At 38.6% G+C, this 24,347-nt stretch overlaps 1 protein-coding gene across 2 annotated transcripts in view; it reads left to right on the forward strand.

The window, feature by feature from the left end:
• ESR1 (estrogen receptor 1) overlaps nt 1–24,347 on the forward strand; it is a 113,553-nt gene that overhangs the window by 11,885 nt on the left and 77,321 nt on the right. For both annotated transcript variants that reach the window (XM_050314880.1, XM_050314881.1), the window contains exon 3: nt 20,966–21,156. In XM_050314880.1, coding sequence (XP_050170837.1) covers nt 20,966–21,156 — 191 coding nt within the window. The remainder of the gene's footprint in view (nt 1–20,965; nt 21,157–24,347) is intronic.

A 24,347-nucleotide genomic window follows, 5' to 3' on the forward strand; every position in this document is an offset into this window, starting at 1 on the left:
GTGTTTTGTAGATACCCAGGATTGGTGGCTCCACGTCCACCCAAGGCAATCTATTACAGTGCCGATTCACTCTCACTGTGAAAAACGTTTTCCTAATCTATAATCAGAATATTCTTTGTCCAGAAATGTGTCAGATACCTCTCATCCTTTCGTGGTGTGTCTCCAAGAATGGTGTGGCTCTGTCTTCTTCTTCAGTCTTCCATTGTACCGTTGAAAGACAGCAACAGATCTTACCTTAGCCTTCCCTTTGGAAAACTGCCTCCTCATCTTAGTGGTTGTCCACTGGATGTGCTCCAGTTTGTCAAAGGCTCTCTTCAGCTTGAAAGCCTCAATTAGAAGCAGTTTTGCAACTGCCAAGGAGAGGGGAACAAGCTCTGCTCTCAGCCTCCTTAGATGTTTGTATTAGTACAGCCCAACCCCTTCTGTGTTTCTGCAGGGGGGTATTCCATCCCAGTTTCATTGCTCTGCATGTTCCATGAGATTCCAGCCTGTTGAGGTCCATCTTATTGGCAGCTTTGTCCTACAGTATATCCATCACTCTGAATCCCCCCTGCCTGCCAGTTTGGTATCTGTCATTAACTTGCTAGGGGTGTAGTTTCTCCCTTCATCCCTATTGTTAATGAAATATTCACCTCAGCACTGATTGCACATGAATGCTACTGCAATCTGGCCAAATTTGAACTGCTGATAAAAATTTGCTGAGACTAGCAGTCCAGTCATTTTGCACCCACCTTATAGTTTGTCTGGGCAGCCCGTATCTCACTTCACTGTGATTAATAAAATTGGTCTCCCTTGTGATTTTAGTGTCTTTCTGCTTCTTCTGTCTTTGGCAAAAATCACATCAACAAAATGCAGGAAAAACTGAGCTTACAGTATGGGAAGATAGGCTGAAGAGAAAATAAAGGTGGTCTCAGTGAAGGACAGAATGGGGACACTGAAGAAATCTGATAGGTCTGGTAAGGTAGAAACTTGAATCTCTGGTGAGGTGCAGTAGCAGGCTGTTGTGAGTTGTCAGACAGAACATGGATGAAGAAAAGAGGGAGTACTCTAGCAGTAGAAAATAGATAGTGTATAAGTTCTTGGAAGAGTTTGGGGTGAATTAGAAAAGTAAGCTGAAGGAGAACTCCAGAAGAAGTCTGAGCTGGAGAAAAATTGTGGAATGTAAAGGTTCTCAGAGATTGAGACTTAAACAGATAAAGTATGTGTTGCAAAACATGGAGTAATAAAAAGGTTGCCAGGGAATATGAAGCTGGGCCTATGTAGAACAATTTTCCTCCCAACGGCACTGTGCAGCTCTTGAATTTTGTTCCTGTCTGTTACAGATTTACCCAGAAAGTAATGGATTAGCCCAGTTGTTGGTTCATTAATGGCCCAAGTAGCAGATGCTGCTGCTGTAGATATAAGCTTCCATCACTCCTGAAACACCAACTGCCACTCAGAAGGACTGATTGGATTTTGATTGTTTACGTTCCTTAAAGCCTTGGTATTTCTCATGTGGATAAAGAAAATGAAGTTACATCAGTAAGATCGTAATATCAGCCTTCCCAAAGCTGAAATATGCCAGAACTAAATTTGTGTCCGTAGATCTTTCCCTCTCTCTGCCTAATGTCTTAACATGTGAATTGAAGATACTACTGCTTTACCATACAGGACCTCTATGCGTAAACATTTACTGGTGTCTCTGAAGGGCCCATCTGTAATAATGAAGAGTGCCCTTGAAAATCACATGTGAAGAATTGACAAGACTCTTTTCAGAGCAGGCTTGAATACGAAAGAAGACATGAGGCAACATATGAGTAAGGGTGGAAAGAACCAAAATATTGAGTAGGTGCTCAGTCAGTGAGTATGGTTTTGGAAACAAGCATTGGTATTACTAAATAGAGTATCTGAAATGGAACAAAAATTGTTTACAGGCTTGTTAAACATACATACCCAGAATATTTCTCAGAAGGAATAGAGCATCAATATATTTGCACTTCAGTCATATGGAATTGTTATGTTCAGCTACCTAGCATTTGTTTATTACATAGGTAGATGAGGGATGACTGCATAGAAACAAGGAGTCAATTTGCTTCTGACATGAACTCTCAGATATGACCCTCAGCTCATTGTATTCTTTATTTAAGGTGAAGGATTTTGCTGGCCTTACTTCAGCAAAGCACCAAAGAGGGATGCATTGTGGTACAAAAATCAGTACCTAAGCAAATGTTAAATGCTGTCTGTACCCCCTGACCCTCCTTATTTCCCCCCAAAAGCATTTAAGAAAACTACTTAGGCCAAAGACTGCCTTTTCAAGAAGATCTAAAACATCATTGTATGGCTAGCACCAGCTTCTCTATTAACTTCTAAATGGCAGCTTTAGGTATTAATAGCTTCAAGCTGTTTTCATGTATGACCCATTTTCTGACTCATAAATGACTTGTTGCCTCTCTCTCTAATTCACTTTATTGTCAACAAATGTGGATCTGTCTGGAAATGACAAGCAACCTGAAAGCTGCATTGGCTAAGAGACTGGTCCCCCTTTTGTGTGTGGTCCTTCCAGGTTTTTCCAGAACTAAAAATCAAAAGAGAAGAGCAAAATGATTTGTCTTGTTTATTACAGGGGAGATGTGGTAATAAATAAGTGAGAATAGGAGTCCAAGACACTACTTCATGAATTCTAATGAGAGCCACGTTTAAGTCATGTAGCAGCCTAAAATGGATGGAGTCTGGAGGTAGTCTTTTTAGGGTCCATTTGTTACCATATTACTTGGGCAAATTCTCCTTGTCCCAGACAAATTCCTCAGATATGCATCTGTCAACTACTGGATCCTTTCTTGAAGGCATCAAGGGACAAATTTTAAAAAATAAGAACAATATCTGTCCTATGGCCAATCCTGTATCCTAGGTTCAAAATCAGAGTTTTCTTTGTAACTTTATCTCTCTAAGTGTGAGAGATATTCAAAACTGGTTTTGTGAGAACTGAGGCTCCTTGAAAAGTGTAATGCTAGACACAAGTTTATCTAACTAAAATATGTTAAGTAGAAATAAAAAAGGAAGTATATATCTAATGAAAAGTGTTTCAGTGCTTAATAAATCTAAAATCACTAGCTTTTTAGTGAACCTCAGTCATCTCAGCATAGCCAAGGAATGGAGGTTTCATTTACTGCATGCTGTGAATCATTACTTGGGAATCAGAAATGTTCAGAACTGTTATTTCTGCAACTGGGAAATGAGTGGTGCATGCTGTCCAGTTAGGGTTTTTTTTGTCTGTTAGGCTGTACTGTAAAGCTGTCATGGGGAACGACTGAAGAGCTACTTCTGTTCCTTAGATTTCCATTTTGGTACTCTCAGCACTTTCAAGCTATTTTCTTTGTTTGTTTAATCCCTGGATGTTCTGAAGGTGTGAGGTGCTGTTTCTACTATTATGCATGTACACAGCTGCTGTGTAGAAGGAATGAGTCTTGTACAAGATGATGTAGAAAACATTAATTTGTCCCTGCAATCAGAGATCCTGAGGTAGATTTGAAGTTCAGTACAGATTCAGATACTCAGATGATCAGATATTAATTTTCATATTGTTAACTGAAGTCTAATACTGAATGGAATTATCGCTCCACTAGAGTTATTACTATTAAATGTGATTTTGCATAGATATAATCTATAAGCCCATTTCAACTGTATTTTTGCCCAAATGAATTTGTAATTGTGAGAACATCTATAAAAAAAGATTGGGCTATTGTGATTCATTATTTTGCAAGGCTATCTTATTAATTCCTTGTTGTTACTACTGAGTATTTTTGAGGAGAATCGATGGATTTTAAGGGAGAAATAAAATATTGCATTAGGAATCTTGCTGCTAAACTTGAAATTGCCATTTGCAGAGGGATGGAATACTCTAAATCTCTCCTTGCAGCAACAAGCCTTCTCTTTTGCACCATGATGCTGAGTTGGGTGTACTTACCTTTCGAAGCCTGCTGCTGTGGGAACACTTGCACTGTTCAATTCTTGTGGGATGTGTGCTCCAGTGTGTGGAGATGGAAAGGAGCTGAGCTCTTGAGTAGGAATGCAAAGGGTTCTCCAGCAAGATTATCAGGGTTATCAGCAAGTGAAAACAGGAATTACAAATATGTCTCGTGTAGCAGTTCCCATTCTGGTTTGCGGAGCAGTGTTGAGGCTAGAGAAAGAAGAAACATTTAAGACATTTTCATTCAGAATTTTTGCACTGTTGGCTTATTTTTCCAACATAAGGTGACTGAAGCTGATTTTGGATTCTGGATTTGGGAACAGACAGATGTTGGTTAGAATTCTTTAGCTTTGTGATCTGCAAATTTGTATAAATAGGTATGTGAAATCAAATGACTGTGGTTTCAAGCTTGAATATCTAATGCCTCATGCTTGAATTAAAAAGTAAATACCTGAAGTGCTAGGTGGAAACATGAAGAAAGACAGTACAATTTTAGAACTGTTACTGATGTTTCAAAATATTTTTATTAAGGTTAGAATAAAATTAAAGTACTAAACCAAGGTAAGTAAGCCAGAAGTAAACCAAATAACAGAGGCTTATGGGCAATAATTGAAATATCTTCCTGTTTGCCTTATAGAACACTTTTGATATCACAGAATCACACAGTGATCAAGGTTGGAAGAGACCTTCAAGATCATCTCATCCAACTGCCAACCTAGCACCACCACAATCACCCCTAAACCATATCCACAAGTGCAACATCCAAATGCCACTTGAACACTTGAGACAGTGATTCCACCACTTCCTTGGCTAACTTGCCTAGCTAACAATGCCTAACCACCCTTTCGGTGAACTTTTTTTTCTAATATCTAATCTGAATCTTTCCTGACACAACCTAAAGCAGTTTTCTCCTCTCCTTTCACTTGAGACATGGCAGAAGAAACTGATCCCCACGTCACTAAAACCTCCTTTCAGGTAATTGTAGAGAGTCTTCTCAGACCAAACAACTCCAGTTCCCTCAGCTGCTCCTCATGAGACTTATGCTCCAGACTTTTTGCCAGCTTTTTTGCCCTTCCTTGGACTCACTCCAGCACCTCAATGTCCTTTTTGAAGTGAGTGGCCCAGAACTGGACACACGATTTGAGGTGTGGCCTCACCAGTGCTGAGTACAGGGGATGAGGCTTGCTGGCCGCAATGTTTCTGGTACAAGCCAGGATGCCATTGGCCTTCTTGGCCACCTTCTTTGACCACTGCTGGCTCATGTTCAGCCAGCTGTCAGCCAGCACCCCCAAGTCCCTGTCTACTGAGCAGCTCTCAAGCCACTCTTCCCCGAGCCTGTAGTGATGCATGGGACTTTTGCAACCCAAGTGCAGGACCTGGAGTTTCACCTTACCCAGATATACTTTTGAATATATGGACTATTTGAAAATCAAGCATTAATTTTGGCCATATTTATACCACAGTAAGCCTAGATGAGAACCTGGTGTTTTCTTGTAACTTGCTCCTAACTCTTCCCAGAGCAGAGGTGAGGGATGCACTGCCATCCACTGCCAGCCTCAGCTCCACTGAGTTGCTGCTTTCCAGTCAAGGCTTGGACTGGACCGTGGTGGGTTAATGGGTTTGCTGTGCCAAGCTTAGTGCAACATCCACTTCTAACATTCAGCTGTATGCAACAGAGAATGTTTTGGCTAGAAATGTGTAAATAGATGATCTTTTTGCAAAATTTAGCCATTAGAGTATTATGCCACAAACAGAAGTTGAAACCTGGGTGGATGTTTTTCCTTTCACTTGTGAGAGGCGTGCGTATCTGGAAAATAAATACTTGGCAGGAGTTCCTTGTGTCTAGTAGGTTGGTTTTAAGGGTCTCCCATGTGAACAGGTGATATATTTTTAAATGTCATGACAGGAGTGCACCTGTTGTGTCCATAATACTGTACATTTAATTCTGAATTAATGTGTCTCTCTAATATACTTTCCCTTCCTTTGTAATTTAAAGAACAGGAAGCAATTACAGTCTACCAGCAATAAAAAGTGAGAAGATTAATGAGGTGGCACCTCTGAAGCACTTGAACTTATTCTCTGTTGCTGTAAGGAATAAAAAATGACACAAATAGATGACATCGATTTACCAAAACAAAAGACAACTTCTTAGTGTCTTGAAACAAAATTATCACCAATACAAAAGGCAAGTGGATGTATTTCTCACAGACCTAATTCCTCACACACTGTTGCATAAGTTACTCAAAATATATCTCAAAAAGCAGTGTTGCAAACATATGCTATGTGCAGTTGGCTACATCAATGTATTTTCTGAGCCATGTTCTCTTTGCTTACTATTGATTGCATAGTCAGCATATGCTAATTTATCCATGAATGTTATGTGAATAAATAATTTAACTTTGAGATAATTTAGATAATTTGGATATATAAAACTTTTCGTGAGTACTAATAACTGAGATCACCTGCACATGGAGAAGGATCTTCATTCTACAAGCAGGAAAGAGAAGACAGAGGAATGAGGACCAGAACCCAGTGCAGTTTTTCAATCTGCTATTTTAATACTTAATTCTGTTGTAATGCAACCATTAGTTACATTAAGATGTCACTGAAGGAGTTTTTCTTTCCTCTGTCACATTTCTGGTCACAATTCCTGTGGCTGGATTAGTAAACTAGCATGACCATGCAATTGGGTTCCTTCTTTCTTCACCCTGCATTTTCTGGCCTCCTCCCCTCTCTCAAGTCTTGTGACTTTGTGTTGAACAGCATTAATTTGCTACTCTGGGCCTCAGTGTCTGTGGTCAGAAATAAATGGAGAGCATGACTGCCTGTTTGGCAGCAGTTTACAGTTTCTACTTTTTGGACATAAAGAAAAATGACAGCCTTTGTAGCCTTTAACACTAAATTTTCAGAAGTGATGTCTAAGACTTACTTAGAGAGATAATGGACATTTACAGCTGTCCTTGGGGGAAAAGAGAGCTGTAGGATCTAAGAAGTTCAGTTTGGTGGGGGTGTCTCAAATCATAGCCTTTATATAACAATCAGTTCAGGTTCTATTTTTTACTATTTCTTACACGGTTCTGAACTCCCCATCCCTGAAGGTGTTCAAAACCAGGCTGCATAGGGCTCTGAACAACCTGGGCTAGTTGCAAGTTTCCCTGTCCATGGCAGGGAAGTTGGAGCTAGATGATCTTTAAGGCCCCTTCCGCAATCATTCCATGATTCTATGATATTTCTAGATTATGTAATTTTCAGTTTCTGGAGATCCTCTATGACAAATGTAATAGATCAACCATATTTCATGTTACTGTGTGTCAACAGGGTCTGGTCTTATAAAGCTAGAACACAACTAAGAAGTAGGCTACCTGGTATCGACAGACTCTACTGCTGTGTTTCTAACTCTAGCACGTTTTTCTCTTGGTTTCCTGTTTATGAATATTCACATAATTAATTGGCATGCAAATTTGAATTTAGCACTTTCCACAGGACAAGTGTGAGTGAAGTACATCGCTGGGGCAGTGTTTCCCCAGAGACTACCAAGATTTTGTGAGGCATCTTATTTCTGTGTATCCATCTTGCCTCCATTTTGACTGAAGGGACAAACTAAAGCATGCTACTATTAGGTCTCCATTTTCCCTGCTAGGGTCCAGGCTGCTCAAGACTGAAACTTTGCATAATTCGTTAGTAATTTTTATTAACAGAGGAAGGGAAGTATATAACAGCTACAAAGAACAGGTATTCTGTTAGCCTGACAGCACTTGAGTGCTGTAACCTCTTTTAGCAGCCCATCCCTGCAGGTGAAATGCAGTCCTTGTATGCAGTGACTGGTCCCATACTGGTGTGGTGTGACGTGCTTTCAGACTGGCTATTTGTTTGCCTTCTGTCATGCATTTTTAACCTGCCCTTTGATCGGTTACACTTGGCCATGGGCTTTTTCCCTGTCTATTACACTTGTTATACTTTCAACCATATGACTTTCAAGTCATGTTTGAATTTCTGGGATGCATGTTGCTCGTACGTGGGGATCAGCTTGGGCTGGTACCTCTGTCTTTTCAGCTGTCAATCAAGCATTGTAGTACAACAAGCAGTGTAGCAGTCTTGGACTGGCTTTCATCTGCTGCTGATACTGCTGTGCAGTCATGTCCTACATGGAAATCAATCTGCTTGGTTTCAGGGGACTGTGTGGGTTCCATGTAATAGTAGAATCATAGAATATCCTGGGTTAGAAGGGACCCAAAAGGATTAATGCAGTCCAACTCCTGGCCCTGCTCAGGACAACTCGAAGAATCACATCATGTACTTGGGAGCCCTGTCCAAATGCCTCTTGAACCCTGACAGGCTTGGTGCCATGGCCACTTCCCTGGGGAGCCTGTTCCTGTGCCCAGCTATTCTCTGAGTCAAGAGTCTTTTCCTAAAATCTAACCTAAATCTCCCCAGACTCATCTTCATGCCATTTCCTCAGGCCCTGTCAATGGTCACCAGAGAGATCAGTGTCTACCCCTCTGCTTCCCTTCATGAGAAAGTTGTAGACTGCAATGAGGTCTCCCCTCAATCTCCTCCAGGTTGAACAGACCAAGTGACCTCAGCCATAGTCCTCATAGGGCTTTCCCTCAAGGCCTTTCACCATTTTTGTAGCCTCCTTTGGACACTTTCTAATAGCTTTATATCTGTCTTGTGTTATGGCACCCAAAACTGTACCCAATATTCAAGGTGAGGCCGCACCAGTGCAGAGCAGAGCAGGACAATCCCCTCCCTTGACCAGCTGGTGATGCTTTACCTGATGCCCCCCGGGACAAGGTTGGCCCTCCTGGCTACCAGGGCGGTGCTGACTCAGATTCAACTTGATATTGACCAGGACCCCGAGGTCCCTTTCAGTGGCACTGCTTTCCAGCTTCTCATTCCCCAGTCTGTATGAAGATCCAGGGTTTCCCCATCCCATATGCAGAATATGGCATTTGTTAAACTTTGTGCTGTTGGTGATTTGCCCACTCCTCTGATTTGTTGAGGTCTCTCTGCAGGAGCCTGGCAGAACCCCACTACTGACAGGTTGCCAGTCTGATGTTACCCCATTCACTGTTACCCTCTGGCTTCGACTCCTGAGCCAATTTCTCATCCACCAGATGATGTGTTTATCCAGCTGTGTGCTGGACATTTTGTCCAGAAGGATCCTGTGAGAGGCAGTATTGAAAGCTTTACTGAAACCCAAAAAGGTGACATCAACTGGGTTCCTTTGATCAATTAGGTGGGTTACCTTGTCATAGAAGGAAATCAGGTTTGATGAGCAAGACTTTCCTCTCATGAAACTGTGCTGGCTGTGACCAATGACTATGTTGTCCTTCAGGTGTTTTTGCAATATCTCCCAGAATAATATTCTCCCTAATCTAAACATAAATTTACATAATTATCAATTTGCTTTGATGAAATTGGCTTAAGCACAAATGGGTCTGTATGTTTAGGAAGTATTTTTTAGTTTCACTGAGCCCTAAATTGTGCCCTGTTAGTCCAAGGGACTGCAGAGGCTCTGTTCTTAGGGATTTCTGTTTTGGGACAAGAACAAGAAGCTGCAGATAAATCATATTTTCTGGGGCAAGTAAAACCAAGCATTTTCACTTGCAGGTGTGCCTTGTTCTTTCTCTGCTGCCCATACCGTGTCTTGAGGCTTAGCACCCATGCCTGGTCTTTTTTTTTCTGTATTCTTACTGGCAGCTGGCACAGAGCTGATTGTATATGGCCTGGGTGTTTCTGTTTGGGAAAACGTTCTTGTCTCTTCTCTCGCTGGTTCAAAAGGTCTGTGTGCACTCTGATGAACTTTGATGACTACTTTAAGTAGTCTTTTATTTCACTAGGTTTATTTTCCTGTGGCCTAGAGTCCTCTGATTTCTTTGTTGTGACCATATGTGGCTGTGCCAGTGTTTTGTTTCAGAAGTTCATTTTCAAATGCAGCATACCCCTTAAAGTTACACTTTCAGTTTAAGATTTCATTCTGAAAAAATGACATTTGAAATGCTGGATTGATTTAGGTTGAAATTTTTGAAACAACGGTATCAATTTGTTATACAATCTGCATTCCTATTTAACAATCTTTTGAGGTTGATGTAAAGGAGAAAATTTAAATGTTGCAAGTATTTTTCTTTAAAAATGTCTTGTTTAATGTTGGCCATTGAAAGATTTTCCAAGGAATTTAATGAAGCTTTGCATAATTGCTTAAACTTAATGTGTGCATCTGAAATATTTGGAAAGAGGGCTTGCCCAAGAATAAAAGGAACATGTGAGCACATAAAAGTAATATAAAGGCATAGTAAGGAAAGATTTATGACTAATTCCTGTGTTTTTGCTGGCACTTACCTTTGAAATAGTCTGGAGGTAAGTATAAGAATTTGACAGCACTTCCTGAAATACCCTTTTCCAATCTATTGAGTGCACTTAACCTTTTCTTTCCAGATGGTTGGATTGTGCTAATTTATCTGAACATTAAAGAAAGAAAAAAAAGTAGCCTAGCGACTGGGTAACTTTGAAGAACGTTTACTAGGAACAATGAAACCTGGATAAAAGATTTTTTCTGTATGTGTTATGAAAGGTTAAACTTCAGCCTTTTCACAAAGCTGTATTATAATTCTAAGACTCCTGTAAGAAATGCAGGGGTCCAACTTTTCAGCTGAGTTTTCAAGGCTTACTATAACTTTAATGGAGACAAAGGTGACTAGATATTTCTAAAAGTGCAAAAGTCATACAGAATGTACACCAGAGATTAGCTGAAGCTGGCCTTTTGGTTTGTTCATGCTTTCAGCTTTTCAAACATGTTTTATTTCTCAGATTGTTTACACTAAAGTGAGATGTGCTTCCAGTGTTTGCCTGCTGAGCCCTCCACTTTGGCACACTTGTGGCACAGCTGATTGCCACACTCAGGCCCCTGTTGCATCTCTCCCCAGAGCCACACAGGCACACACCAACTCAGTATTGCTGCCAGTAAATCGTAGCTATGCAGTGCCCAGAGGCACTTTATCTGTCAGCAAGTTTTTCTTTCAATTTGGCATGCAGAATGAGGTTCCTCAGATTATGTAACTCTTCGTATAGCAGAGTCCTTGGGATTGAGGGTTGGTGTCAGGGGCAGATAGTGCCCAGGCAGAACTGTACCTGGCAAGAGGTAGAAATGGGCAGATAAACCCTGAGCAAGTTGGCTGGTCATTATTTTGGATCCTGGGGAATTCGATCAAAGTATTTATTCCACTGGTGTTTTTCCTTAAGGACTAGGGGATCATCCACTGAGCAGGGATTCAAAAGATACATCAGAACAATAATTTGCAGAGATTTTACTCCAAAAATCAGAAAGTACCATTAATTTTTAAATAACTGAAAGTTTTCTGCCAGTTTTTATAGGAAACAGAAATCTGTAAATGAGTCATTTGCAATGTATGTAAGAGAACGTTTTTCTAGTGCTGCTTACCACAATAGATTTTGAAACATTACATATTTCTCAAATTCACTAAGGGTCAGTGCAGTATTCAGCCTTTGAGAAGGAGAAAATAAATGCACAAGTATGATAACTGGGGAATTACTAAGAAGGTAAAAAGACTGCAGAATAAAAAGTAGTCTAAGTGGTAGAGAAGATCATAAGCTAAATACAAGTCAACAGACTAATCTTTTGCAGAAAGATTTTATTCTATGAACAGAAAAATATGTGAACAGGTCAATATGATTTTTTGGGACAGACTGTCAAGATCTCTCAGATTTTTATGCTCACTTAGAGGAAAGCAAAGTCCTTACAAGAGCAGCAAGAGGGCATGAGAATTAGAGAGGAGACTGAAAGAAAGACTGGAGGCAGAGAGGTGGCATAGCAGGAATCTTTCAAAGGGAAACACGTACAAAGAGAGCAGCATCTGAGTTGTTCTCTGGGCTAACTGGAAATAGCTGAGGGCAAATGGGGAGAAGACTTGGGCTGGCCATTAGATAGTGAAGCAGCAAACAGTTCACAGAGAGACTCTTAATCATTGGAAATGTTGTAAGAGCAAGTTAAGACAAGTTCCTGCCTGGCAAGTCTAGATATACAGTCTTTTAAGCGATGGTCTGTCTGTGCTGAATGCTAGTGTGTAGTGGTTGCAGACTGTGTAATTTCTGTGGGTCTGTTGATCTCACATTGAGACTGCAGGCCAGTTTGACTACTGTGTTGAGATTGCAGCAGCTTCTCCCACTTAACATGGCAAAATAGTACCTATGGATGCATCTGTACATTCTTTTTGCTTATTATAGACATATTTTTTTCTTTGTGAATGTATATCGCATGAAAAGAAAAGTTTTGGTGTTTGAATATCTTTCTGTCAAACACTTTTAAAATCAGGATTTCTTCAAAATGGAAATCCCACAGTAAATATTTTTTCCTTGAAAATTGAAAGAGAGAAATTTTCTCTTCTGGACTTCTTCTTTGCATAAACTATATTCCTGTGCTGATTTAAGTAGTCTTCAAAATATTAATAACAGGACAATGCTTTTTCTTGTTTCAGAAGTTAAATTCTGACACAAGAGTAGTATGACATATATCAAGTCTTATGACTTGCATGGCCTCTCTCAGTTGCTTCTTGAAATATGTGTTTCTGGCCTTTATTTTATCCCAGGGAAAAGTGTCCTGCTACACAGAACCTCAGGTTATGAGAAGTGGTGATGTGATGAAGGCTTACCTTCTGAAAGGAACAGTCCCACTCCAGAGGAGAAAAGACAGAATTACAAACCATGTGAGGCAAGGCCCTATACATAAATGAAATTTCATGGCTTTAAAAGTATTATAAAGAAATATGTGTTCATTTGGGTTTTTTATTTATGTATTTTAATTCTATTTGGGCTGACTTGGAACTTCATAATTTTTCTTGTTGATTGTTCATAGCACTTGTAATGAGCTTCTCATCACAGAATTGCAGAAATTTTAAATTCAGCCTTGGTAAAAAAATACATAGTTATGTCCTTTTATGATGAACAAGTTATATGTGGTCAAGAAACGGCAACACTAAGGTCCGTCAAATCTTCTTTAGTTACAAATCTCAGTATTTGGTTGTGCAGCTGGTGGGTCATGTCAAAGACAAAAAGGATTATATATTAAGATTAACAGCAGCTAAGTAATCATGGCAGACTGAGTTGCTGGGGGTGCAGAGAGCAGAAGAGTGGAACCTTCCTGCCCAGGGCATGAAGAAAATGAGTAGTGATAGAGGGAGAAAGAAAACTTTGGATGAAATGCCTGCAGGAAGTCTAGGCAGGAGAGAAGTAGCCAAGCAGAGTCAGGTTAGGCACCAGAGGTGGGGAGTTTGTCCTTTCTGGACAGGGAGACTGGGACTGGAAGGAAAAGCTTGAAGATGAAGGTAAGTGTAAGAATGGGAAAAGAGGGGATGGATGGTCTAAATGAGAGCAGTTAACAAAGAAGAGGAGGACAGAGCAGGCATGCCACTGACAGCAGTGACAGCAACCTCTGTGTACTTACTAGCTTTTGCTTCTTCTCCTAAATGGGAATAGAATAAAGGACTTGTAGTGTCACTACAACAGTTAGCAGGTATCACCAGCATCCCTTCTCTGCTGCTGGGGAATGAGAGTGATCTGCTATCACTTGCTGTGTAAAGGCAGGTGACAAAGTCAGATTTTCACCACAACCCAGCTCTGCTGTCTGTGACTATGAGGCAGAAGGCTAAAATTTTTGTTTTTCCAGATGTCCTCTTTAGAAGGTGAGAAGCTACATGCAGAAAAAACATTATTTGCAAACTTGTAGTTTTAATAAACCCAAGCCAAGGTGACCTGTGCAAATCTTATTTGGTCCCTTTCTGCCTTTGTGATTATTATTATAATAATTATTTCCATATTTATAATGTTATCATAAGTGGGCTGCTCTTCCAATATACAAAAAGGATCAAGTCTGGAATGTGTCATGCTTAAATAGTGAAATATATAAATTCTCTCCTAATTTCTTGCAAAGGCTGATAACTAAAAAAAAGAGGCAAAAATTTCAAGGATTATTATGTGGACACAGCTGATTGCTGGCCTGAAGAACTAAATTCTCTGTCTAATTCTGCCACAGATGCTTCTGTAAAGTTCAGAAATAATTTAAATCAAAATCTTCACAAGTATTCTTGTATTGTATTGTAATTTTCTTTGTGCACAATGGTTGTGCTATAGTCTGATGATTCATGTAAATGTTGAACATTTACCCTTGCAATTGCAGACAAGGAAAGTAGCACTCTGAATATTCAAAATGCTAGTTAATGGTGAGTAGTTAAAAACTCAGGTTGCCCATAACTCAGTATATACTTTTGACCTTAATCTCTCTCAGTCTCATTTTTTATCCTTTCAATACAGAAGAGTACTGGAAAAATACATTCATTAACACTTGTCAGCTGCTAAATTGCTATAGTGGCATGGAAATACTGGAAGGAACTTAATTCTGAATTCAGACAGTGTGCTGATAGTAAGACACCAGACACTGAACAGTCAGGGAGAAAAACCCTCAAAGACAGAGTAGCACTGTGAGTTGTAGTTTGGATTCCAACAGCACTAAGATACACAGGGAAACAGAATGAGAGAGAACCAAGTTCTCAGTATTTATTCCAATGAATTTAAATTTTAGACCCATTGAAATGACAGATAAGATTAAGTTCTATCCTCTTTAAAACCCATCCCTCACTCCCCTAGCATCCCCAAAAAAGCTTCCACATTTTTCAGAAAGTTGGGCAAACTTCTATGTTGTCAAGGTGGCCAGCTGCAAAATTATTAGCTCACATATATAACCATATGGGACAGGGAAGTGTTGAAAACTTCCAAATTCAGGTATTAGACACATGAATGAAGACTCTGAGCTCCCTTCCCCTGCCATCAATCAAACTTCCAGGAAATGGGGCTAGAGGTGTCCTGGACCACACAGTGACCATGCATAGACACACTTCTCTGGACTAATCCAGTCTGCAAATATTAGTGACAGATCTGAGAACAAAGTTAAATATGTCAAAAATGAAGCTTTAAGAATGCTGAAACAGTGTGCCAATGTATACTGACTTTAGAAGATATCTACTTTAGTAGATATTTTTCTGCACACATAGCATGGTTTAATTTTGGCATATCCAAATGTAGTGTCTCAGTCACTCATTTTAAAATTAATCAGAGTTCAGAATGAAGGAAGATGATAAAACTAATGCCAAAGGAAATGTTTAATTTCATGTCAAATAAGTTTTGGTGACCTAAGCAGATAAGCTTTCATTTTCACGTTGACAGAGCCTGTCCTCAGCATTGCCATTACTTGATCAATACTGAGATATTTTGCATAAGTTATTTTATTTTAGTTACCAAATAAACTTTTATTTTATTTTAATTCTAAAGAAAACATTTCAGTGTCGTCTGACTACAAAATGCATTTTCTGATACATTGTGAAATACTGACAATATTTGAAGATTATTTTAGTTATTCAACTTTCATATAACTTTTCCTCATTTGTTTTTCTTACATTTTTCTCCTGTCAGTTATATTTTTTCTCTTTTTCTTGCACTGAGGCCTGCCAGTTTTCAGCTGGTTTCCTTGTAATTTTTTTCTTAGTTGACCTTCACATATCTCTTCTGTTATTTTTAAAGTCATTCTCCATTTTGTCTCTTCTCGTTATTTTATACCAATATTTCCTGATCTCATCTATTCGCTGCATCAGCTTAGTGTTTTCTATGTAGATAGTCCTGTCGAGGTGTCCCCGCACTCACCCTGCAGGAGAAGAGATGAGTCAAATCCATGAAACAAATGAGATGAAGTGGCCAGAGGATCTTTTCTCCAGCAGGAAGGTCTCCTCCTGCCTTGTTGTCCCAGGTGTCAAAGAAGCTGCTGTGTAGCTCTGCCCTAGTGGCCTTTCTGGTTATACGCTCTATATCCTTTGGTGGAAAGACTTGTGAAGGTGCAGAGGTCAAGGATGGGGTAAGGGGAGAGAAGGAGCTGTTCAAGCAGTCCATTTAGAGGTATAAATTACAGGGAGCTCCTTCTCATTCTAAAGCTTATTTTCACCCAGGAGTGTCAAAATTTCACAGCTATGTTTATCTGAGGTAGAACCGTAGCTGAACTTAAATATCATGTTTGGTGATGTAAGGCACTGGGCTGAAAGGGACACAGTCATTTTCTAAGGGAGGTTCTTATTACTCTTGGTTTTGATGTGGCACCCAGGGCCATTAACTTGCTGATGATGAGGGAATAAACTGAGGATAGTGGGGCAAGAAAGACCAGCATTTGTCACCTAAACAAGGCCAGGCCAAGGCTACAAACATCAGCATGATGTCTCTCGGTGCTGAATAGCTTCACACTTCCAGTTACAGTTTGGCCAGGCTAAGTGACTCTCTCCCAGGGCATGGTTCAGGCAAGAGGTGTGCAAGGGTTTTTCTTCAGCAGCATAGATGAAACCATCCTGTTTTGATGAGGAAGAGAGTTTAGCTGTGTGAGTTGAATGTGTTCACAGCCATGGAATCACTGGCAATCAGGTCCCAGGCTGAGCCCTAGCTGATCTTTATCACAGGTGGAGTATCAGCCAAGGAGCAATGCTGGCTTCCACTCACGTTGCTGGAACCCACCCTCATTGCTGTAGCCTATCTACTACCAATGGTAGATTTGCACGTGGCTACCTCCCAAAGTTCTATCTAGCCTGTCCATTTGATATACAAGTCCATATAAGGCTTACTCTCTCCCTTGTCAAGTTGTATTTAGCTTAAATACAACCCTAGACATTTGGGATTTTTTTTTTTTTTAAGCCAAAACTTTCATTTGGATGGCATATGACTTTTTTTTCAGATTCATTGGAGCTACTTTCTTAGAGTACAATTTTGAGGTCTGTAACATACTTGGCAATTTTCTGTTTATTTATATACTTGGTCATTCCTATTGCAGAACTTCTGGAGATGTCATGTAAGTATGTTCAAGCACTTAATTCTGTTCAAATAATCCTTCATAAATATTGTGCCCCATATGGAAATTCACATTCTAACAGCAGGTGAATGTATAAAGTAGAGGTGTCTTGTTTGCTAACACATTTATTGAAGAGCGAGCTCAGCGTGGCATAGTTGGAAAAACATGAAAGTGAGTGTGCAAGACTAGTTTGTGTTGCTCTGTAGGTTCCAAACACTTTCCATTTTATGTCTGCTGTGTTATTGCAATTGGAAATGAGCAGTACATTCTGAGGGTTTTTTTGTTTTCTAATCTGTTCTGTTTCAGTGAGGGCCTTGGAGAGAGTGTTTTAACTGGACTTTTTGATTTGCATTTTTCTTTAGTAAGCATAGTTGACAAGAAATGTTGGTCTTTTGTTTGTTTTGTTTTGTTTGTTTGGATTTTTGTTGTTTGTTTATTTTTGCGTAGATTAGAAAGGAAATTGTAGAAAAGGTTCTGTTGTATTTTGGGAATGATGATCTTGCCAACATTGTTAAAGCTGGGTTAGGTTGTTGTACTAAGTTTTTCAAAAGACTAACCCTTGGAACCTAACTGAAAAGAGGATGAAGAGCAGGTTGTTATGTTTTTTGTCAGAACACAGCATCAGTGGTCTGTGATATACACTAACTAGCAGCTGATTTCTGGATGAAATCTGATATGTTATTTTGATTTAGCAATCTCTGTGTTACAGGGATACTCTTTTCACAAAAAGGTTTCTTCCTTACCTACTCTAATATTTACTAGACTTTATTACCAGCTTTTATTCCCACTTTATAAATAGAAAGGGGTGGCAGGATGTTATTTCTGGGTGTTTTAGTGTGCTTTTCAATGTGGTTCACTAAAGCCTGAATGTGATGACTCTGCAGGGCCAGTTTGCAAACCTTTGCCCAAATGGTGCTCGAGTGGCAGTGATTCTGAGGTGGGAAGCCAGCAGCATCATCTTTAGATTCATTTGCTTTGTGAAGGTCTGTGCTAACAGAGTTATAGTGTTCTTTCAATGTAACAAGTTTGTGTGCAGGAGTCCAGTGGACACCTCAGTCAAATATGAAACACATGGGAATTATGGGCAGGTGTGAGCAACAGCATTGCTTCCCCATCTGCCTCTGATCCCTGGTATGGCAGACCCTCTGTTGGTGAACAAGGAGGTGCTGTCTCATTGCAGCCTCCCTCTGAAACAGTAGCCTCATTGTGGGACTGAGGATGGACAGAACCTGTGGGAGAGACTTGCCACAGCATGGCAAAATATCTGTCTTCACTTCTTAATGCATCTTCCTTCTTAATGTTTATGCAGCTTATTTTCTTTGGTGTGTACATATTAAATGAAATTTCTTATCCGTTCTACGTTGGAAAAAGCTTTTTTTTGTTGTTTCAGGCCATTTTCCAGTCATATTTTATTCTTAAATATAATTTAAGTGAAAATGTATTTGCAAACCTAGTCTTGATCTGAGCAAATGATCTGAAAAGATGAAATTTTAATTTAGCTGGACTGATAAATCAGGGATGATTGATAGTTTTTGGTATTTCTTTATTTTGGTTTTACTTATTAAAGTGTATTTTGTAGCCAACTAGGAAACCAGGATTGCTTTAGTAAGGGTGTGTGCATGTCTGATGTTGGAAAACCGCTACATGCCTGCAAAAACATGTAATTTTTTTGAAACTTGAATTTTTTTTGGTACTGTTTTTTAAATGCTTTTTTTTAAAAAAAAAAAGATAACATTTAAACTTCGTAAAATTGTAATTTCTTTGTACTTCTTATTGATGTGAAAATAATTCTGGGAACCTTGTATAACATACATATTTGAAAAAATAATCAAGAATTAGGAATATCTGTCAAATCATCCTGCATACCTATTGCTTGCTTGTTTACTTCAAATATTTACAACATTCTTGTAATTATATGCACCTAAGAATATGTATGCTAAAAAAGCCACAATGTACTTTATTCAAAGTTGTACTGAGAGAGGTGATATAGCTGCAGTCAGGGAAGACTTGGGTGGAGAAGGTAAGAAACAACAGCTCTGCAGAAGAAAAAAAGAAGTCAAATAAATGAGGCACTGAGATAAAGCAAATTCCAAGAAATATTCAGGACCTTGAGAAGAATTAAGAAACTACTTAGTGTTTGGTGGCTGGAAAAGGTAGTTACATGGACAATGTATGTGTTGTATCCATAACGATTGATTTATGATATTGTTTTAACTTTTTGCATTTTACATTTCTAGTTTTTTAACATTTTAGCATCTAAAATATGCAAGGACTTCTTTTCCCTGCCAAGTTTCATAGAGTCATGTTGTCATAACTGTGACACACTCCAGTTTTCCTGTCTCACTAAAAAACCAGAGTTGTGCCATGTCAGAGCTTCACCATTTACAGTTTCTTCATTTCTGCACAGTCCCAAGAAAAATAAAAATTAAAAAAAAAAAAAAAAAAAGGAAAAAAAAGAGGAAAAAATTAAATACATTTTCAATATTAGTTGATGCATAAGTTTTGGCAAAGAACATTTGGTTTTAAAAGTGCAGTTTTCCTGGAAGATGCCAGCAGCAGTTTCTGCTATCTAACAAGGTAAAGCCTCCTGTTTCTCTAATTGATATATTTTCGCTGAATAGCTTTGCATTAATATCATATTTGGGAACAGAAATTATATATACAAAGTTTCAAGGGGATGGCTGAGAGAAGAGCATGTGAGAGTGTCAAGCTGCCTTTGACTGGTAGAAAGCTTTTGAGTGCTGAGGTGTACTGCAGCAGATGTAAAGGTACTTAGGCTGGATGAGAGAGGATAATTGGACATACCTAGAGAAATCAGAAAGCTGCTGGGGAATACAGGCTTGAAGCAGGAAGATGTGGTTGGTGCCAGATGTCTTGGTTCATCAAAACTCAGGAAGTTTTGCTGTGCTGAAGAAGGGATAAGGCAAAATGAGGTACGTAGGAAGAACTCGAAAGAGAGTCTCTTAGGCTCAAAACCAGGATGTGTTTGAGGAAATATTGGGACTCTAGTGAGATATGAGCCACCTGTTTACTAATGAGCAATTAAAGCATGCATGGCAAGTGAGTAATTACTGTAAACAGTAGAATTCTTCATGCTTTAGCTTGTCTGGTGCTGTCACACTCAATGGTATTTGTCTCATGGACAATCTGTAGAGAGTCTTTCTCTTATTGGAAAGCACGTTTTGCAAGAATTGTTTGCCTTCCAGGGGCAATCCCAGGGTTCATTGCTGGTTCCCTTGGTAATTTCACATCCACTTGCCTTTTTGAATACTGTGTACCATGCCTGCAGCAGCTACCCATAATAACCTCTTACCAGGTTCAGTAGGAGTGAATTCGTTGTTGTTTACACTATTGATTTGTTTGGTTTTCATTCAGCAGCATACTGCACATGTGGGTTGCGTGCATGTCTAGTATGTCTAATACGTGTAGTACATGTGTAGCAACGTGTATCATTGGAACAAAAATTCTTTGGCAACAGTTTTTAATACCTCCTGACCTTTTTGGTCTTAAAACACCTTCTTAAGTTTTATGAAAGTGGTATTGTAATGAGAATAGGGACTGTTTTATGCAATATTAATCTTGACAATTTAAGGAATATTTGCATCTCTAGCTGGGCAATAACACTTGAAAATAGCTTGGTTAATAACTTAAGTGTATATATGATAATTTAAGTTAATAATTAAGCTAATTCAGGTGCAACCATTAAATGATTTTTGACTCATATTCTCAAACTAGCTGCTGATATTGCAGTCATGTTGAAATCCTTGAACAGGAGCAGGTACACAGAACAGTGCTGGTTTTTTGGTATTCCTTTGTAATGTCTAGAGAAAACCTGATTAATTTATCTAATAGCTTTTTAATTTTTCAAGGTACAATGGCCAGTAGTTTCAGGTTGATCTGTGAGAAATTCCCCCATATCTTACTGATTCTGCACCTTTCCAACTAGAAAAGGATAGAGGGTAATAAAAGACTTTTTTTTCTTTTGTCTACCTGTTGTTTTCAAACTAGATCTGTTGTTCTTCTTTCTTACAATCTGAAGCAGTGGAATGAGGCTTAACCTCCCTGAAAGAACTATGCTTGTTTTTGTTTCTGTTGTTTGTTTTTTTCTTTTGTTTTGCTATCAACAGGCCAAGCTCTGATAGCAGGCGCCACACCATCCGGGAGAGGATGTCCAGTACCAATGAGAAAGGGAGCCTGTCCATGGAGTCCACCAAAGAAACTCGGTACTGTGCTGTCTGCAACGACTATGCTTCGGGCTACCATTATGGGGTCTGGTCTTGCGAGGGATGCAAAGCTTTCTTCAAAAGAAGTATCCAAGGTAATAAACTGTTCAAGTGAGTCATCCTTACTCTTTACTCTTGAGGAAACTGAAGCTACTTGAGATTGCAGCCTGAGCCCAGGATAGTGACATTTACTGGGTTTTCATTAGCAGTTGCTGTGCTCTCCCGTATATTTTTAGTTCTGTATTTGGGGAACAGTTCTAGCAGGTAAATAATAGGTTGTTATTTAGTCCAACATCGGTGAAGGAAAGAAAAGCTTCTCTGTGTTGTCATTTCTTTAAGTATATCTGACCATGGAAGTGGTGAAAAATCTGATTTCAAAATCCATATTGGATCACGATGACTCTTACAGGCTATGCATATGTCTCCTTTGTGATCATGTTCCTATCCAAAGCAATATTTTTGAAAATTCTCTGTCGGATGATTAATTCATGCTGGTTGATTTATTAATCTTAATTTAGTTCTCCATTAACCAGATGGTTCAGTTCAAATCTCAACTTCTTGAAGGTGTTAGATGTCTTTTGAGAACCAATATTGAAAAGGACTGATAAAATAACATTTGTGCCTGTCGACAAAGCAGGGCTTTGAACTATACACAGATTGGTTTAGTACATGGTCTTGTCATGGCTAAAAAGGTAAGTGTATTAAAGGCCTTCTAACAAAAACTGTGAATTACTGTGACAGAGATAATTCTTTATTTAAATGGCTATTCCTCTGTGGAATGGATGCTTTTTTTTACTTTGTTTGACATTTCTTAGATTAAGTGAGAAGTAATTATAATTCTACTGAAAATGCAGGTACTGTTCAGTATCTACATTTTATTTTGGAGAAGCAAATAAAAGAGATTTCTTCCTTTCAAACAGAGAACTGGTAAACTGCTGTGCTTTACATAGGTTTCTATAGTTTTTTAAATCTCCAGGTGATATACAGGCACAAAAATTCCTTTTACTCCTTTTCTGAAGTAAACATAGTGAGGAACAGTTTTTACCTCATATTGCAAGGTGTGATTATTGCCTATTTTGTTGCATGACTAGTTCTGAGTTAAATAAGACATCCAGCATTCAGCTCAGAATTTTTCCTACCTTAAAGAAAGAAGTAAAAGACTGGCTTCAGGGTAGAGATTGATGGAATTATCTAAATGTCAATGGTAAGTTAATAGTTGCTCTTAATTCTGCTTTTTCTGACATAGTGAAATGATTTTTAAAAAAGCAAGTGGTTAGAACCAGAGGTTAATAGTAGACAACACTAGAGGAAAAAAGGGTGAAATGCTTTTCTCTTAACATCAGAGTAATTTACTTTAACTTACGATGTCAGGAGAACGGCAAGAACAGCTCCCTTAATGTTTTTTTTTGATATTTTTAGTTTTCAATTCCCTTGACCGAATCAGACTTTTGAAATTCTGTCCTTTTGCTTGAACTGAACTAAGTCACAACAAAGTGGAAATAGTCTTAAACAAAAGTAAGAGTTATAAAGTAATTGCACATCATGGATCTTCAGTTCTTGGTCGTAACGGAAGAAGAAAATAATCTGACTCTTTCATTGAGCTCCATGGTTCTGCTGTCAGCACTTGGTGGTTTTGCCCTGCTCTCCATGTAGACAAATGTGGTCCACCACAAAGGAACTGTTATCTGTTTGTGCTACAGTAAAGCCTAGTTAGTAAATTTACTTCTTGCTATAGGTTTATATACTTATCATAATTTTTAAGTAGGCAAGCTTTTAATTTTTAAAGCTTAAGTTTCCAGTATCCATATAAAATGCCTTTCTTTATCTTCAAGTCATGTTTCCTCTATGTTAAGCTCCTTGCTTCTTGCCCTGTCCCTTGTGGGCATGAATAAGGCTTATTACAACAACCTTTTACATAGTTGAGACTGTTATCATATCTTTCCTCAGTCTTCTCTTTTTTTCAGACTAAACAAACCAAGTTCTTTCAGTAGAGCATACTTGCTAGACTTCTGATCCCATTTGTTAAACTCCTTTCTACTTTTTCCCACTGATCCACCTCCTTTGTGATTAACAGTTATTGTAAAAAATTACATCCACTATTATAAATGAAATGATTCAAGAATATGAGTACTTATGTACTTATGAGAGAATTCTGATCACTTGATCACAGATGGTATGAAAGGTCCTCTGAGGAACTTTTAAAGTCATAGGTACCCAGTATTGATGAACTAAGTATGTTTTGGGTTTTCTACTGGCTTTGGAAGAGATCTCCAATTGCTATGTCAGCAATTACACGTTGTCATTGGACATGTGTCCAATTTATGAAAATGACAGTTATTTTTTGATTTAGAATAGATGTAAAAATATGCATTTACCTTGCAGACGATAATTTTAAATAGGTTGTGATCAGATAGCTAGGAATGAATGCTACTTATATATAGGTGTATGTATAAAAAAATACGTGGACTAAATATTGTGCATATTTGTGATTTATTATATATACTACATTGTATATATGTTGTACATTCCTAAAAAAATTGGAAAAAATCTCATGGGAATTGTATGATTAAACAATATTGAGGTTCACAGGACTTGTTTGTATAAACAAAAGTAATGCTTCCAGCAAAGATTTTTGGATGTGCTTATAGTGTGTCTTTCTTCAAATGCAAGATACCTCTTTTTCTTCAAATTGCACAGCTCTTTTTCTTTGCTTACCTATATTTCTCAATACATACATAGGTGCTGCACTGATTGATCATTTCAATACTTTTCAGCAGAGATTTCATAGGAAAATTGCTATAATGAATTTTGATGTCCCTAACAGACTGTAGTCAAACATTCAATATAGTTTTTAGTTAGAACCCCAGGAAGAAGTAAGGACAGACATGAACAAACTATTGGTAATCAATTTCTTTTTTGTATCTGCTAGGGGTATCTGAGATATCTATATTTACCTGCATAAGTATATATTTAAATTTTGTGAAAACTCACATCTGCATTGGAACTTACCTGAGGTGAAGATAGATAGCTTCATTTTTTTTTTCCAAGGGAACTGCAATATGTCTGGTAATATTTAGTGAATTTTAAATGCTGAAGTTTTTTTTCTCTGTTGTCAAAGAGTTAAAGTTTAAAAGGTGACTTGAATTACGAACTGTCTCTATATGTGCAACTTTTCAGTTTTGTTTAAACAACAGAGGGTTGGTGGAAAACCTCAGCTCTCTCCTGAGACTGCCTATGTCAGTCTATTTTGCTAGTTTATGTCCCAGAAGTGATCTGGGAGCTTGTT

The sequence above is a fragment of the Myiozetetes cayanensis genome, unplaced genomic scaffold (assembly GCF_022539395.1).
Source record: "Myiozetetes cayanensis isolate MyiCay16 unplaced genomic scaffold, myiCay2020 scf2-11, whole genome shotgun sequence".
In the NCBI taxonomy this organism is placed as follows: Eukaryota; Metazoa; Chordata; class Aves; order Passeriformes; family Tyrannidae; genus Myiozetetes; species Myiozetetes cayanensis.